This window comes from Pungitius pungitius, chromosome 19 (genome assembly GCF_949316345.1).
Source record: "Pungitius pungitius chromosome 19, fPunPun2.1, whole genome shotgun sequence".
NCBI lineage: Eukaryota > Metazoa > Chordata > Actinopteri > Perciformes > Gasterosteidae > Pungitius > Pungitius pungitius.
Genome location: NC_084918.1, coordinates 14,911,231 through 14,928,595, shown reverse-complemented (window position 1 = coordinate 14,928,595; position 17,365 = coordinate 14,911,231). Strand labels below are relative to the sequence as shown.

At 47.4% G+C, this 17,365-nt stretch overlaps 1 protein-coding gene across 1 annotated transcript in view; it reads left to right on the top strand.

Annotated features, from left to right (window-relative positions):
* svila (supervillin a) overlaps positions 1-17,365 on the top strand; it is a 34,070-nt gene that overhangs the window by 5,881 nt on the left and 10,824 nt on the right. Inside the window, 18 exon segments of the mRNA XM_062559370.1 lie at positions 44-186; positions 276-975; positions 4,961-5,038; positions 5,776-6,564; positions 6,971-7,138; positions 7,703-7,737; positions 8,367-8,431; positions 8,704-8,840; positions 9,666-9,761; positions 10,185-10,497; positions 10,824-10,889; positions 11,435-11,860; positions 11,862-11,997; positions 12,760-12,913; positions 13,828-13,987; positions 15,056-15,194; positions 16,497-16,603; positions 16,991-17,047. Of these exon segments, the coding sequence (XP_062415354.1) occupies positions 44-186; positions 276-975; positions 4,961-5,038; positions 5,776-6,564; positions 6,971-7,138; positions 7,703-7,737; positions 8,367-8,431; positions 8,704-8,840; positions 9,666-9,761; positions 10,185-10,497; positions 10,824-10,889; positions 11,435-11,860; positions 11,862-11,997; positions 12,760-12,913; positions 13,828-13,987; positions 15,056-15,194; positions 16,497-16,603; positions 16,991-17,047 (3,769 nt within the window).

Below are 17,365 nucleotides of genomic sequence, written 5' to 3'. Positions count from 1 at the left end.
ACAACGTTGTGGTTGATAATAACACGTGTGTGTGTGTGTGTAGAAAGGAGCGTATCGCTCGGCGGTTGGAGGGCATTGATGGTGAGGTGCATCCGTCTCTGCTCCCGAGTTTGGTGGTCAACCGGCTTCTGGAGGAGGACACAACCAGATACACGAAGGCCTCGGATCCCTGTGAGCCCTTTGGTGGTGAGACAAGTGTCACGCCTTGATCCCTTCAGTCGCCCGTGTGTGATTTTACGGCAATAGCTGACATGTGTTCCCTTTGCTCCTCCTAGTTACAGTTCAGCGATACGGCAAGGATGGATTTGAGTGCCAAGAGACGCAGGTGGCTTCTCCAGAGCAACAGGCCAGAGCTCTGCTCAGACCTGACCCTCAATCCTCCATCCACACGGTGCCTGCCTGCGCTTCGGTTTCCACCACCAAAGGCTCTGAGCTCGAGTCAAAGGCTGAACGGATCGCCCGCTACAAGGCCGAGAGGCGCAGGCAGCTGGCAGAGCGCTATGGCATCTCTTTAGATCAGGAGCCGGACTTGGGACAACTCCCGCGCTCCACTCGCACCCGGAAGGAATCGGAAGGCTCAGAGAGGCGCATCCGAAGGGAGTCCATGGGGGAAGACGAGCCGGACACCGGCAGCTCAGCCACCGACCCTCGGGCCCCACTGCACAGCCACTCGGACCCGGATCAAGGGATGGGTCGGACCAGGGCAGGCTCCTTTTCAGAGAGGGAGAGGCTGATGAATCTAGAGAATCAACGTAGAGCCCCTTCGCCCGAGCCCATGTCCTCTTCCTCATACATGGACGTGACATCGTTGTCCTCGGCCGCCAGGGTTCCTGCCAAGGAGCACTCCGTCACAGCCATGCAACCTAGTTCACCCAAGCTAAGCAGGCACCTCTCTCTGTCCTCACCTAAGCAGGGGCCGTCTCCTGGGGACCTGTTCATCGAGCAGCAGGCCCACAACATTCTCAACAGACAGGGGTGAGTGCTCTGATCTCATCGTCGTTTATCCCTTTTCATCCAAAGCCTTCTTTTCCCTGTTTCACTTTTTATGGTAATAGAGTAGATCTGAATCTGTGAATTAGCCGGTGTTCTGTGTTTGATCGAGCCCTTCTGAGGCCACAACCCAGCAGCCATTCAAATCCACACACACACACACACACAGGTTGCCATGTTTTCAACATGGTTTTCAAGTAGCCAGCGAAATATCTGTCGATTGAGGGTCCCTCCTCTGCATCTTTGTCCCTCTTATCCACACGTGTCCACGGTTGTCCTGTCGTGGCAGGACTATGGTTTCACACCAGGTCAGGCAACTTGAGCCAATTGGGTTTCCCAATGAGATCCACAGCTGACCTTGCAAAGCATACAAGGCTGTAGACTGATACAAAACATTTCTCCTCCTGAAACTGCGTTGTGAAGAGGAGCAATTGTTTTCTTCAGTATTGGTTTCTAGTTCCAGCGCTCACTGAATCAGGCAATCATTGAATACATGACTGTGTGAAACTGCAGGTTTATTGTTATAGCGTTTGCTTTTCCCAACAGACCAGCACTCGTTTAATAACGTCACTTGTCATTTCATTTGAACGACCCCAAGGGACATCCAGTGTTTCTTACTAAAGGTCTATCTTTTAAAGCACCAGTGTTTTAATTTACAGCAGATGGATTCATTGCTACTGCAGGGGATTGTTTTGGTAGTGACGACTACCATTTTATTAGCCCACTCATCACCTATGATGTAACAACCAGCTGGCCCAGCCCAGCTCTTGACCAGTTTCGACCCTTCAGTCCGTTGTGCTAACAAAGGAGTAAAGATGAGTCTACACACGACTATGCCATTGCTTCCTTCTTGCTCCTAAATGCCTCTCTAAGGTTTCATCACTTGGCCGGGTCTGCGTGTGTCTGTGGTGCAAGGAGAGTGTTGTTTCCTGGCTGCACGGTATGATTCCACGTTCAAAGCTGTGACCCACAGCTGCGCTTGATCAAGACCACGCAGGCCTGACGGGAAAGAAGGTAGAGGGTGCCCTCTACCTTTTCCCAGGGAATCAGTGGTGGGAAATGAATTGTTAGTTGTTATTAAAAATATTATGGACAAAAGGTAAACTCTTTTTGTCAACCATGTGACCTTTAGTTCATTTGGCACTGGAGACTGGTGTTTTAATTGTCGATTTGAACTATTCCTTCTGGTGGTGTCTGTACGTTTGCTGTGTAGTTTCAGATCCTTCAGAAGACCATTCATGGTCGTTTAATCTTCATGGCAATTCTTCCTGAACAGAGTTGTAGAAAATAGATCCACTTTTTGATGAAGGTCCCCTTTGACAACCAGGACTTGACATTGACACTTGCCCACCCTCCAAATGTGGGTAGATTTTGGCTGTGGCGGGTCTCACTAGCCACTTTGGCGGGTGCAAATCTGTTTTTGTGATTTGTTTTGCATTTGAGATAATGTCTCTCCCATGTGTTGCCGTTGAGGGGTGAATGTGGTTATTAAAGTGTCATGAGCACATCATCCACGAACCCAGAAGGCTCCGTCACATGGCATCGGTGGTTCATGTAAACCGACGGAACGCAGCGACGTGACTGCGCACTTCTTTAGTTTAGCTGTCTCAGTTAAGCTAGCAGGCTGAATCCAAACATACGTGACAGCACGTCTACAAATCAATCAATATCAAGTCCACGTAGGTGTCACCCATATGATGATGACGACAAGAAGTAGGAATGCCCTTTAGAGTTCAATAATGCCTTTGTATAATTGCAATGTGAAACCAATACTTATTTGATTAAACACATGCAATGTTACAAATGTGGAACTCTTTTTGGATTATCAGGTGTGAAAAAAACATAATAGATTAGAATTATTAAATAGAGGTTATTGCAGTTTTTGGTACTCCTCTTACCCATTTGGTTACCAGGAAGTCCGGTTGCAGCTATTCTGGTGTATGATGATCAGAGCTGGTACTCTGTATGCTATATAGATATATTGTTCCCCAGACCCATTGCAGTTATAGTAAGTAAAACATGACTCTACCTGAACTGATTTAAAAGTGTATAATTCTTAACTTTACTGACTCGGGTCCCGGTTCAGCTCTTAGTTCCTGGGACCCAAGTGGAACCGTGCATACCTCCGCAATAGGCCGGATACGACTCTATTTAAGTACACAACCATCAGATATACATTTTTTCATTTCTTCTCTTTTGGACTCTAATTTGGGTTTTTTTCTCATGCGTAGGTAGGAGAGGGTGCCACGCACACGCATCCACCGTCGCCCTCTTGACAGTGTTTCCCCTACCATTATATACATTATAAGTGTACATCATACACAGAAAAGAGCTTTTTTTTTAATTCAATTGATTCATTGGAGACATTAGTGCAGGTGTAGCATGGACAAAAGTAACGCTGTTTGCTTGGGGAGACTAAGTTGCAGTGTTTAAATCAGCGTACCAGATGGTGATGGAGTAGCAGAGGATGGACTCCATGATGGCCGTGTAGAAGTGCACCTTCATCATCTTTGGCAGGTTGAATTTCTCCTCTGCTGAGCCTTCTTGGTCATGGAGCTAATGTTCAGCTCCCACTTGAGGTCCTGGGTGATGATGGAGCCCAGGATACGGAAGGATTCCACAGCGGTGACTGGGGAGTCAAACAGGGTGATGGGGGAAGGTGGGTCTGCGTTCTTCCTAAAATCTACGTTCTTCAGAGCATTGAGCTCCAGGTTGTTTTTGCTGCACCACCTCAGCAGATGGTCAGATTCCCATCTGTAGGCAGATTCATCCCCACTAGAGATCAATCCAACGAGGTGCAGATTATAAGATTAGGTTAGGTGATTAGGTGCAGATTGTAATTAAAGATTACAATTTGAATCGCCAATACGAAAGGAAACACGCAGTGAAATAGAAAAAACAACTGAACTGGAGCGGGTAAGGACGTCTGAGGCTTTGCTCTCTAAACTAAAGCCCAATGTTGTTTTTTTACCAAACTTCACCCATCCAGCTGTGTGATATCCCACTAGATTGCAAAAAACGATGTGGAGTTAATAAGTGTTTGGCGGAATCTGCTGCACTACTGTTCCCCGAGGAAAAAAGGCAAGCAATGGAGAAGGTGCCACTCTCCAGGCGCACCGTCACGAGGAGGAGCTGCAATGTCCGCGACACAGCCCCGTTCCTCCTCTTTGTTGAAGGCTTCGTTATTACAAAAGATCTTTCATCAATGCAGTCCATGAAAGGGACAGCGAAGGGGAGGGCTTGGTCCATGGAGGGTAGATGAATGCTTCCACAAGCTGGGACTGAAATGGGACAAACTGACATGGTTGACCAAATCTGACGGGGAAAAATGACAGATTTGTATACATCAGAATTGTGTAAACCGCTTCTAAAACTTAACCATGTTATTGGTTGTTGTAACTTGGGTAGTTAATGTCATCACGACAAGCGCATTGAACCACAGACAGTCTGTTGCACTTCTGGAGGAGCATGAGACTAAACACAGTGACACAGGCCACCACACCACTGCCAGGTGGCTCAGCTGTTTTAAAGACAACGGGGCGTTTTTGTAAGAAAGAAAGAGGCAAGGACATCCCAGAGCTTTCCGATGTATGCTGGACAGATTTGGCATTTGCTGTTGATGTGACTGAACTTTTGAATGGATTAAAATACAAGGCAAAGGCCACTTTGCACATGATGTGTAAAGCCTGCTGACGGATTTCATGAGGTTTCTTAGATTTGTTGTTCATATTATATGGTGTGTGTGTGATGCCTTACCCAAAACCACAATAACAATGAAACGTCTCACTGGGGTGTTGGACTATTATTCCCAGCAGGATCTTGCTGTTGTCCAAACCCATTCTCACTTTGGTCATGCTGGTCAACTGGAAGTCAGTTTGTGTAATGTGGCACTCCAAAAAAAGAGAAATGCTGAACATTGACTTTTACCCACCCACTCACTTGTCTCCCACCGGGTTTCCATTTGGAACAGTGCGAGGGCGAGCACTGATTGGTCCCTCCAGACTGATGCTGAGGGCGACACCCATTCCCTCATCAACTGGCCCTCGAGGTACACCAAGGCTGGTCTCACCCCCATATCACCTGCCATGTTGCCGTGTTCCCATTGTGCTGGACTTACCACAACTCATCAAACAGTGCTATATGAGCAGTGGTTCTTAAACCGTAGGTCAGGACAGAACCCAGCACTGTTCCCTACAAGAACATACCCTTTCTTTCATCTTCTCGTAGGGTTGAATCTTATTGACAGTGCGGATCCTGGGCTGATCGTATTTCACTAAGGATTAAGAACCCTTGCTTTTAGCGCTTTCATTGTCCTCCCTTTCTGATCCCTCTGCTTGGGAACATAACTTCCTCTTCCATTCACCAGTTGCTGTGTTGAGTTTAATCGATATGTTAAAACAAAGGTATATTCAACAGTGTCTCCCTTCCCCCATTGACAAATAAGAATTTTACCAAAACATAACTTTGACAGCATTTAATGTCGCCATGAAATATAACTATTTTTAGATGATTTGTTTGCGTGAACACTATCTGATGTTTTGATTGTACATCTTTGGTTAGCGATTCTAAGGATGCGTTGCAGTTGGAACCCAGCTGCAAAAGGGCCCTGGAAGGGCTGGGTTCCAAACCCAGAGAAGAAAAATTATTATAAAAAAATGAATGCAGGAGTTCTGTGTTTGTGTTTTTCTGCTCCTATCAGGCAAAGTCTTTGTTGGGACTTAAAGAGCCATTCGCTGGTTCTAAACATGAAGTAAAAATGTTAACCAGCCCTTTGTTTCCCTGAAGAATCCGAGTTAGGGAGAGACTTGCCAGGGAGGGCTGCCAGCAGAGCCCAGAGCCAGCACCAGTTACAGATGTGCCAATCGACCGCAGACCCCGGACCCAAACCTCGACACCCCAACACGCAGCTCCACAAGAGCCCGAGCGGGTCTACCCCCATTCTCATCTCACCCGACATGGGCCGCCGGGAGGTCAAGAAGTTGGCGGTTACCCAAGTTATCTGTCTATGGCTTCCGGTTCGACGTCAGGTCCTGGGCTGCAAGAGCCGCTGGAAGACCATGCCGAGGAGTCCCAAGTTGTCAAGACAGGGGGCCTCTTGAGGAGCAGGAAAGCCGTGCTGCCCTCAGACATACGCCGCAGGGAGAGGAGCACTGAGGACCCGCGGAGAAGAATGGTGGAAGAGGAGCAAGGGATGACCACAGGGAATGAGGTGGAGGTAGAGGGACCGGCGAGAGGACGACGACCAAGCAGAGCAAGGCGGGACGAAACGGAGGCGACCGTCCGTCTTCAATCCTCAGGGAGAGGGCCCGCAGAGCGAGAGAATGCCCCTCATATCCACAAAGGGATGGCCGCCCATGCACCCCAGAGTCGCTCCGTGTCAGAGGCTCGGGATCCACGGGGGTTCAGTCAGAGGGACCCACAGCAGCACGGCTATGACCGCCAAGTAGTCAGGCAGCGTGACGATGTCACACACCGAGAGAGGCTCCAGGACAGTCGAGTGTCGGTGGCACAGCTCAGGTCCTCCTACGCGGATAGCGGCACCACCACCCCTCACACCGACCGCATCAAAGAGCTGTAGGTGGCAAAGTAAAACGCCGCTCCTCGCCGGCTGAAGCACTGATGCTTGTTAGCAAACGTCGCCTGCTGCTGAATGACTAACAAGCAAGTAAAGCTGGTGTCAGCATCAACGCGTAGAGCTTTTCTAATCTGTAGAAATGGCATTTGTCGCAGAACACTTGAGCTTTCTATGAAGAATGCGTTTTATTCCTTCTGCTTGGACTTGTTTGGTTTCTGAGCGGGTCCATTAAACGCGTGCATGCGTTACCCGCTAATAAAGCTGCATGGTCTTGTTTGAATATTTAAAAAAACAGGCTTGTGGGATTGAAACAGTCACTGCTTTTGAAATGCTCCATCCCTCCCTCCCTCACCATGCTGTATTTTTCGCTTTCCTTTTGGTACTCTTATCTGTTGGCCCCATCAGTGCTTTTGTGGGGGACGTGGCTCTCGCAGGCAACGGGGCACCGTGGAGAGGGATGAGGGAGAGGGGGCGCAGGCCCCTGCAATATGTCAATCCCGGGGAGAGTAGAAAGACCTCAGAGAGATTTAGGACGCAGCCCATCACGTCTGCCGAGCGCCAGGAGACCGATAGGTACTGCATGGCTGAGAGTGAAGAATGCTGGGAAATGATGTTGGTTTTTTATCATTTTAATGCGCAAACATGTTGATTCCAATCAGGTTTTGGTGCACTATATTGATCAAGTAAATACAATTTAATGTACAACTGAAGTATTTTAATATCTAATAATCACGTTAATACCGTTAGCTCGATTATACACATGTACAAACTCGCGTTCTTGTTGAGTCCACTTCTCTAACAATATTACTAAGCAGGCCAGCTTAAAGGCCAAAGGTCCCTTTTGGTTGGACCTTGGCAGTCGTCATCACATGTGACCGCACCAAGGAAGCATGAATTGGCCTTTTGTTGTTAATCACTGCGTGTGACCATAGAACCTTCAGACCTCAGTAATCCCGTCTAATTCTCCCATTCTTGGACTGCTTTATTTGTTTCCCCGTTTTTATTTCTTCTCCCAACACTCACTGTCCCATTTCCAGCCGCTCAAAACCCGCTCACAATACCGAGTCAAGCATTGTTGCATGGAAACAACGACGTTTTTGCTGATGTTATTTTTTTCTTTGTGCACATTTTTCAAAGGTCCCTGGTGAGTTCAGATCTTGCTCCCACTGAAGGTAATACGTTTTATTTATCTTTTTTTTTTATGCAAAGATTTGACGTATAAGTCAAAATGCATGCCTGCTTGTTGATGAACATGGTCATAGAGGGTTTATTACCCATAATTACGTTAATGAATGCAGAAGGTAAAACTTGTGAGCTGCTGTAACTTCGTTACTCAAGTGTTGGTAATTGGTTAAGCCTGGGTAGCTTTAGTGGTATTTCTGTCATGGCTGTACGTGTTTGACCAATGGGATTATTCGGTAGGACTCCAATTACATGGTGTAGTTTTGTTTGTGGCATTTAGGAATTTTCCCAATTCTCTGGGTAAATTGAATCAGTCTTTGGTCCTGGGATGGGCCCAGTTGATGAGATCATGATGATGTGGAAAAGGTTCTATTAAAATCAAATGAGTTTTAAATGTTTATACACCAATCAATCATTTTTCCGCCAAAGAAGAATAAGAATAATTTAAAATATTTAATCTGAAAAATGATTCATGGAACCAGTGGCAACGCTCCAGAGAAACCTTTAAATCTCCAGCTGCCAGCTAGGTTATCAAGCTAACCTTAGTTCTGTGAGCTATTTAAAAATGCTGTCATATATGTATATATAACCAAAGTCTTCCTCTGTTCCCTCTCTCTAGCTGATGAAGAGAAGCTCGATGAGCGGGCCAAGCTGAGTGTAGCCGCCAAGCGCTCTCTGTTCAGGGTGAGCTTCACCTATGGTCTGTTTGACAGATTACACAATGGTTCCAGACGGCAAGCGCCAAGCAATGTTCTGGGAAAAAAACATTCTTTTGGAATAGATGTGATCCTAATGCGTCTCAATCTTTTTTTAATGACTGCTTATTTGATGTCCTTCAGTAGCCCATTTAGTCATCAAACCAGTGTCTCTTTCACAGCAAATACTCCCTCATCAGATGGTTCGAGGTCAATGTTTTCTTGTATTGCATTTTGATGATTTCTGCCGTTTCCGTGCAGGCGCTGGAGAAGACCATTGATGGTGGAGCTCCAAAACTGCGGTCCAGGAACACGGCAGTGGACAGGAGACTCAGGAGGACACAAGACCGGTCCAGGACTCAGCCGGTGACCACGGAGGAAGTAGTCATCGCCGCCACGTGAGTCTCAACAAGTTCCTTTTTTACGAGATTTTACATTTCTGCCTCCACCCCTAAAAAAAAATAGCGGTGAGGGAGAGGATTTTGTTTTGGTGCTCACAATACAAATAAAATGACTAGAACATATCTTTAGAGCATTTCTATTTCTTTCATACGGCTCTTAACAACCCGTCGACTTGAAGCTGAAGGTGCCAACAGGTGTGAACAATGGCCGCTGTCAACAGAGCCAACGGCGTTTACGTTAGCGGGATCCAGAGGGTACTGTTCCACAGCCACGCTGTCACTAGTGGGGTGTCATCAGCCGATCGAGCACAGTGCACAATTACAAAAAAGGATGAACACACACAGAAAAAGAGACCTCATCCTCTCTTCCTGAAGACATGACTCTGCTGTATGTTTACATAGCAAATAGTTGTTTGCTGCTATATGAATATCAAACAGAATCTATTAATGTTTCCCTTATCCTGGGTGGATAAGTTTCACGGCAAGACTTTAGTTCTGTGAGACAGAATGATTTCTGCAATTAAGATATCTGAAAACTTTCACAAGCTCTCCCATGCATCTACACATTTTGAATTGTTTTTTTCTTTTCGGCGAAAGGCATTGAACATTTCTTTTGGAACCCTTGGTTGACTTCTGAAATAAGTTTTTTTTTTTTTTTTTCATTTTTTATTTTAGCCCATGGCCACCTTTCTGAGCCTCACCATATTTAATATTCCTCTTTCTAAGCTTGGACATCCCTTCCCATGTTAATCTGATTGCAATCTCTGCCCCCCCCCCCCCCCCCCTGTGTTTATGTGTGTTCATGTGACTTTGTTCCTGTAGCGTTCCCACTCACGCGCCGCACACAGTGACCTTTCAAACTGCTGTAGCACGCGTCCCTAGCCCCACCCTAGTTCACAGCACTGCCCCAGCATACAGGTACATGTATGTTCAGCACGGAACTGAATCTTCATGCCAACCCACACCAGCGTGTGACTAATGTGATCGCTGGATGCTGCTCGTACAACAAGTGTTCTTTTTTTATCCCACTGAATGAAAATAACTGCAGTTTTGACATAAGATGTTTCTGATTTGTGGTGCCGTCTTGTGTGATCGGAGCAAACTACATTGACTTATTATAATACTGAAGAGACTAGATTGTATATATAATGGTGGTAATAATAATAATGGTGGTTTGTGGTGGGCATGACTCTCCACCCTTTTTCCAAGCTCTCCTCATTGGATGTCTACTGCCCGTCATGTAGCATGCCACCAGCCAGCTTGCACCAGCTCTTTCCATGCTCACCAAAAGTGTTCCCTTTCTGCTTCCTCTTTGTCTCCGTGGTGTCCCCCGGCCCTCAGCCTGCAGGCGTCGTTGCAGCAAGGTGCTGCTGCACCCCGGAAGAAGAGCGCCGCCGCCGCCGCCGCCCGGCAGGTGCAAGACACCAAGGTGTACCCGATCCCTAAGCCGGTGTCCACAATGGAGGAAAAGGCTCCCGCTGAGGGTCCAGATGAGCCCGACCTCAGCACTCTCAGTCTGGCGGAAAAGATGGCGCTGTTCAACCGGCTGGCTCAACCTCCCATCAGGGTCACTCGCACCAGGGGGGACACGCGCCAGCGCAGGGCCAACGCCCGCTACCAGACGCAGCCCATCACGCTGGGAGATATGGAGCAGGTAAGGAATAGTTTGCTATTTGATGAATCCGTTCACACATTTTCTGCATTGTTTGCCGGTTACCTGACATTCAGGCATTTAGGAGGAGACTTTAGGAGGCCGCTGCAACCGAAGACGAATCATTTATTTCTCTTAACTTGACCCGTTTGTGCATTGAACAGTCCTTTAGTTATCAAGCAGGGAATGAGCATTATTTCCCATGGTTCTGGTTAATAAATAGTATATTAAATTAATATATATATATATATAGTGCTCAAAATCACACATTTTCTTCGAGGGTATTCAAACTGTACAGCGTGTGAACCCTCCAGCGTGTGCGTCTCCAGGAGCCTTCAGACATAGACGTGAGGGATGACCCGGAGCTGTGCTACAGCCCCGGAGAGCCTCCACAAGTAAGCCCCCTCCGAGTTGACGCCACACCGAGGCCGCGCCGCTCCTTAGAAACGGTCACGCATGGCGGCCCTCGCGCCACGTCCTGTGTGATGTCACTGCGAACGCCCGCCCGTTGCCCGCAAGAGTGACTTCTGACTCGGCGATGCTCGAGGGCTTGCAAAGATGCCTCTGTGGTGAAGGACAAGTCAAGGAGAGCACTTTGACTTTCGCCCCCTACCACATGGGCTGCTGTCTTTCCTGAGCCGGTTCCAGAATGGAGGGAATAAGATATCCTGAGGGCTCTCTTTCATTCAGGTTTATTTTGTCTGTGGTTTCCATGGATGTTTACTGCTGCTTTTCATTTGTTACTCAGCAGAAATGTCAGGTTTGTTTGCTAGCATGGCTTTGTAACGCAGGCTTCAAATGGCTCGGGAAATGCAGTGTCAGAAAGTGATGAGTCAGCGTCCTGCATCCAAGTTCAGATTGCCCGACTTGTTTCTCAGCGTCAGTAGTAAAACGGACCCACTCTATTCTCTCTCTCTCTTTCCTCCTCCCTGTCACTTAGCTTCAAAACCATCCGGCCTCTCGGGTGGGAAACCTCCCCGCCTCCTCATCCTCCTCCTCCTCCGCTCAGAGAGGCAGCACCATCTCCATGAACCAGGCCGGAGACATCCACTTAACCCGAGCAGCAACGAGGTCCCAGGTGGAGCCCCTCCTCCCCAGTTTTGAGGGCCCTTCCCAGGGGGGCCAGGACCCGGCGGACCACCGGAGCGGCCAGGACCCGGCGGACCACCGGAGGGGCCAGGACCCGGCGGACCACCAGAGGGGCCAAATGTTGTCGCGGGGCAAAGATGGCCCTGATCTGGGAGGAGGGAAGAGGAAGCTGTCCTCCCCGGAGGGAGCGGTCAGGCAGGCTGCTATGCCCCAGCCCCAGACGGGAGGAAAGAGAAGGGAGGTGGACGAAGAGGAGGTGGGGGGGGGGGGAGGAGGAGGAGGAGGAGGAGTGGCAGCTGGCTAAAGGGTGGGGAGACGCAGCGATGCAGAGCTCAGAGAGTCCCATGATCCTGGAGCAGCAGGAGACGCACGCACTAAATGCAGACAGCCAGAAGAGCTGGGCCGCCAGCGGGGGTAAGCACAGCGGGCCCCCACCTCTTTATCGTTTCATGTTTACTTATGTGAACTTTGACTGTGTCTTTGTCCATTTGGAATTATTTATACAATTTATTCAATATTACTCTTTGAAAAACACTGGCAACATTTGTGTGTACGAATGAAGGCTGTGACACATTCTTGTGTAAATAAGTTGCTCATGGGTATTAGTGTCCCAGGTAGAAAAAGGTTTTACACAAATCTTTTAGTGGCATGTAAGGGATGAGAGTGATGCTCCGCGGTCACAGCGACTGAATTAATGTTAATGCGTCACAGCAGCAGGCTGGTCTAAAGCTGCTCTGTGAGACGTGACTGCATGTTACACCAAAGCCTGTAGTGGGAAAGCTTTAGTGAATATTGTATTATTTGGTGAGGTGTGTCCTAGATAGGCCTGCACAAATAATCATTTTTATAGATTTGAGATATAACCTACTGCGGCAGCATGTGCAATATATCTGTTAATATTGTTTTACCATTTCATATGACGCATTGTGACGCTGCAGAAACATGCTGACCTACATATATTTTGTACAGATCCTTAAAATAATCACACCGTAAGCTTTTATCAAAGAAAATACTAATAACTACGTAAGAATGACCTTTTCCCTCATCGTAAACAGAGTTCAATACATGCTTTCACAAAGTATGTTAAGTCACAAAATTCCTTCCTAAGCAGAAAAATAATTTAAAATTCAAACATTTATGTAGTTGATGTTATGGTTTGACTCCCTGTGCTCACAGCGCTGCCGGACTCGACTGTGGCCACATCCATAGTCGCATCGCTTTCCCCTGTCAGCGTTGGCCCTCCTCCGGCAGATGGCCCTTTTCAGCCGGAGGAGGAGGAGGAGGAGCTAAGCAACATGATGAGGGCCAGACAGATGTCCATCAGAGACAGGTAGACACGTTTTCTTCTTTCCACGCTTTTGATAAATGTTGCTTTCCTCCGTGTTTGCCCATGTGCAGGTACAAGCGTGGGTGTGACCCAAAGAGGGCGCTTTTCCCTCCCTTTTTTGTTTTATTTGTGGGTTAGGTGGGGAAGGAACATGGGATCATAAAAACTTTAAGGAAATATTGTCATTTCAAATGGGGTTCGCTGGCAATCTGGCCAACACAAATCAGGTGCCTTATTATAATGCTGGACAGTCCGGTCAATAGACGAGTCATGGAGACTCTAAAAAAGTCCACTGAACACAATTCTCTGAATATTCATAGATTTGATGTCTTTCTACTCACACACCATGTTTTCTTCCATGTATTCTTTTTTAAAATCTCATCTGAAATGTTCACCGTGAGCTGGAGCTCTGTATCGGTTTTCCCTCCAAACAATGACATAAGTCCAGTCATGTCACGCTGCGTTAGCTGCTGGGTTGAACCCACACCGGCTGGCGCTCATAATCGATTGATGACCTGATGGAATCCGGCTGCCGGCCACATCGGTTTTCAAAAGGACCGATTGGGAATGGATCCCAGATGCAGCTGCCAGCATCTATTTACACTGAACTCTCATCCGGGCCATCGCGGGCAGAACAGAACAGGTTCCCCTTGCTGGGTGACGGAGGGCTGGTTGTTAGCGAGGGTGGCGAGGAGTGACGAGGGCACTGTCAACACGTTGACCCCTCCATTGTAACTCCAAGTGATCTTTCTTCATCTCTATGTAACGTACTTGTTACTGGCGGGCCGTGCGGCCTGTGAGTGCAACTGAAACTCCTCCTGGCAGTTTTTTTTGCTACCCTAACATTGAATGCGCTGTTATATTGGCTCTACACTTCAGTAAGCGCGTGTGAACTCATAACCACATGTGCATTTCAGAGTGGCCTTGTTGAAGAAGAGTGGCGAGGACGACTGGAGGAGCCGGATCAACAGGAAGCAAGACGCGGCGCAGGCGGCTGCCGGTGAACAGCATGTCCACCACTGGCAGGAGGAGGAGGAGGAGGAGGAGGAGGAGCAGCAGCAGAGTTTCAAGAAGAAGGTAACCACCTGACCTGCACTCTGACGGGCGGAGGCCGAAGCTGTGCGTCGCCCCCGTTTTTTCACGGCGCTCTATTCGTGTTTCCAGAGGCGGTGCGTCATCACGTTTGAGCAACGTGCTGCATAGCAGGATCCATAGTGGTTGCATTTCCTGTTTTGGCCTCAGAAAGTCAGTGTTGAGGACAATGTTTCAGCTTAAAAACATGAGGCGGTCAGCATCAAACAGTCAGTGGCAACAGCTTGACATATGTCCAAACGGAGAGGTTGTGTATTGTCCGTGTGTGTGTGTGTGTCTTTTTGTCTCTTTCCTCTGCTCTGTCTCACGCACGGCCGCTGCATGTCTTTTGTGCTCATTCTGTTATTATTAACAATGGCTACATTTCAAAGGTTTACTTAATGACGTTACACATCATGAAATAGGTTAGTTAGCACTATAGTAGGAAACTCTTTAAGCTATTTTGAACCTTTTCAACCTCATCTTCCAGGGAACTGCATGTGACAACCTTTCATTCTTCTGTCTGTTTGCATGTCCTTTTACCATAAAAAATAAACCTAATTTCATACTCTGCATGTCGAGTGTCTCTGTGTTGGCATCACCTGGTTTGTTTTTGGGTTGTGGGGGCAGGACGCCACACCTCTCTGTTCAGACACATGTCCTATCAGGGTTTGTTCAGCTCGAGTTGCTCATTCAAGGTCAGGAACACTTCTGCTTTCCACTCTGTGGAACCGCTGGGAATGATCCAATGTTTTCTCCCCCAAAAAATCATGTTTTGGAACAAGAAACTTTTTTTCATCCTCTCATTCAACAAAATCGGTGCACACAATTCAGTCAATTTCCTGTTTTTAGTTTAAAGAGCAGCAACAGATAAACAACTAGCAGACGACCATCCTGATGACACAACCAATACTGTTTGCTTTGGTGTTATCCACTAGTTTGTAACTCCATAAAAACTGAATTTAGTTCCTTTTTGAAAAGACATTTAATGGTCATGTGATCGGCCGTTGACATTATTTCCGGGATGACAGCAAACGTGTCCCTCCATTCTCTCCTGTGGCCGCTTGTCTGTAGGATGACGAGCTGCTGATGATGATCGATGAGATTGACGTGTCCGAAGAGCTCTGGGTAACACACACACACACACACACACACACAGGCACTGTGGTGGTATTTATCAAGGGCATTTCAATTGGATTGATGGTGTGTGTGTGTGTGTGTGTGTGTTAGATTCATTCATCCCACCTCCTGCTTGTTGGGTTGCTTTACGTTGTGGATTGCTGTAACGTGTGTCTCTAATGGTCCTAATTTCTCCAGAGATATTTTTTTATGTTGTGTACGAAGGCCGAAGTTGGACTAATGTTGCCCCGTCGGCACACTTCTACCATCCCTGCTTTTTTTATTTTTTTGTGCTTACGTTTTTTACACATGCCCATAGACGAGGTACACTTATATAATGGACATTTAAGCTGGAAACAACCTGATGCATTATGTGATCAAGAGGTTTATCCATCAACTCTGCAGGTTGGCGCAGTTCGAACCGTTTTCATTCAATTAAATCATACTGTTTAAATTTGAAAGTAGTAGTTTTGTATTCTCTAATGATACAAACCAGGCACATTAAAAGCACTTAAAAAAATGGCATAGAGACAAAAAAAACTAAGAGGGGGTTACATATCGGATTAAATGGAACTAAAATAATATATACCGTATTTTCGCGACTATACGGCGCACTGAATTACAAGGCGCACCTTCAATAAATCGCCAATTTTAGAACTATTTTCATATATAGAGCGCACCGGATCACAAGGCGCATAGAAGTAACTGCAGTAAAACGTTTGACTGGGGCTGCGTTATGCATCCACTAGATCGGGCTGTGCTAAATCAAACGTTATTAAGCGTTCTGAAAACTCTTCACTCCCATGGTAACGTTGTTCAAACGTTAATGTGGATATTAACAATATCTCTTTCGTTTTTGGTTAATGAAAACATTCTTGGCAAATGCTTTGGTGCATCTTGCACTGAAAGGCAGCGCTGGAACAGACGGTGGACCGTCAGCGCGATCCCGACATCCAACTACGAGCTTTAATGTACTGTAGCGACTCTCGCTAATGAATCTCTGGACAATGTGCTTATCTTCTGGTTTTATTGTGGAGAAACAGGCTCCTGTCGGCCGTAGCCTACGCCGAACAAAAACACACCATCGCTCTCCAAAACAACAATTCCCGCGTCCCCATAGGTGGCACTAAGATGAGTGACGTCACATAGTGCGCCCTTCACTGACCATCCCAAAACTCTGTAAAGTGCAACGCCGCTCCAGAACATGAAAACACAGTCCGTTACAATACGCTGTTGGAGCTGGAATTACCGCGGCTGCTGGCACCAGACTTTCCCTCCAATGGATCCTCGTTAACCAGTATGGATCAACCAATTGAGCCATATATACGGCGCTCCGGATTACAAGGCGCACGCGCCGTTTTTTTAGGAAAAAAAGGATTTTAAGTGCGCCTTATAGTCGCGAAAATACGGTACACATGTCTCCTCTCTGCATGGCTGTGTCTCTCTGCCACTGCGTTCTGTCCTCTTTCCCCCCCTCCATCCCTCGATGAGTCGGCCAGCCAGGTAGGACGCCGCTTTCTCCCCACCTCCCCAGTCAAAGCTATGGAGTGCCAACCCTGTTTTAACACCAGTCTTCCCCCAAACAGAGAGTGAGGTTTTTGCTCATAAGAGAGTGTTTATTCCTTTCTCGTTCAGCTGGAATCATTCTGGCACGACAAGTGCACATTATGTCCAGTCTTTCACAGACGCCCTGTGCCTCTTATTTGACTTTTCTCCCAGTTACATGCGCTTGTCTCTCTTGACAGAACTCTTGAGCGTTCATTCCCCCCCCCCCCCCCCAGTCAGCATGGTGTGCAAAGCCTGGCTCCATTGTGCCATTTCTCGTTCTCCATTGTCTAAACCCTATCGTCCTTTCTTACCTTCCTCATCCCACATTTCTGGTTTGTGAAGGCCACAAGATCTCCCGGACCCACCCGGGTGGATGAGAGACACCCCTGGAGACGGAAGGTGACTACTGTCATTGCATTAAGTGCCCTCGCAAGTCCCCCCCCCCCCCCCCCCCCTCCCTAAGTGGCGGCTTTTGCCTGTGAACGCACACAGTTGAATCAACACTAAAAGACACACCCTGCGATGGTTCTTTTTCTTTCTTTATGAACTAACATTTTTAATTGTAACCTGAACAAGTGCCTAAAAAACATTTGTCAACAAGTAGACAAACACAGGGATTAAGGTGCTTCCTTGCTGTTAATCCCCCCCCCCCTCCCCATCACACACACACACCCCTTTGGTGCCCTCGTTGTGCTCTGCTACGTTGTTGTTTGTGGA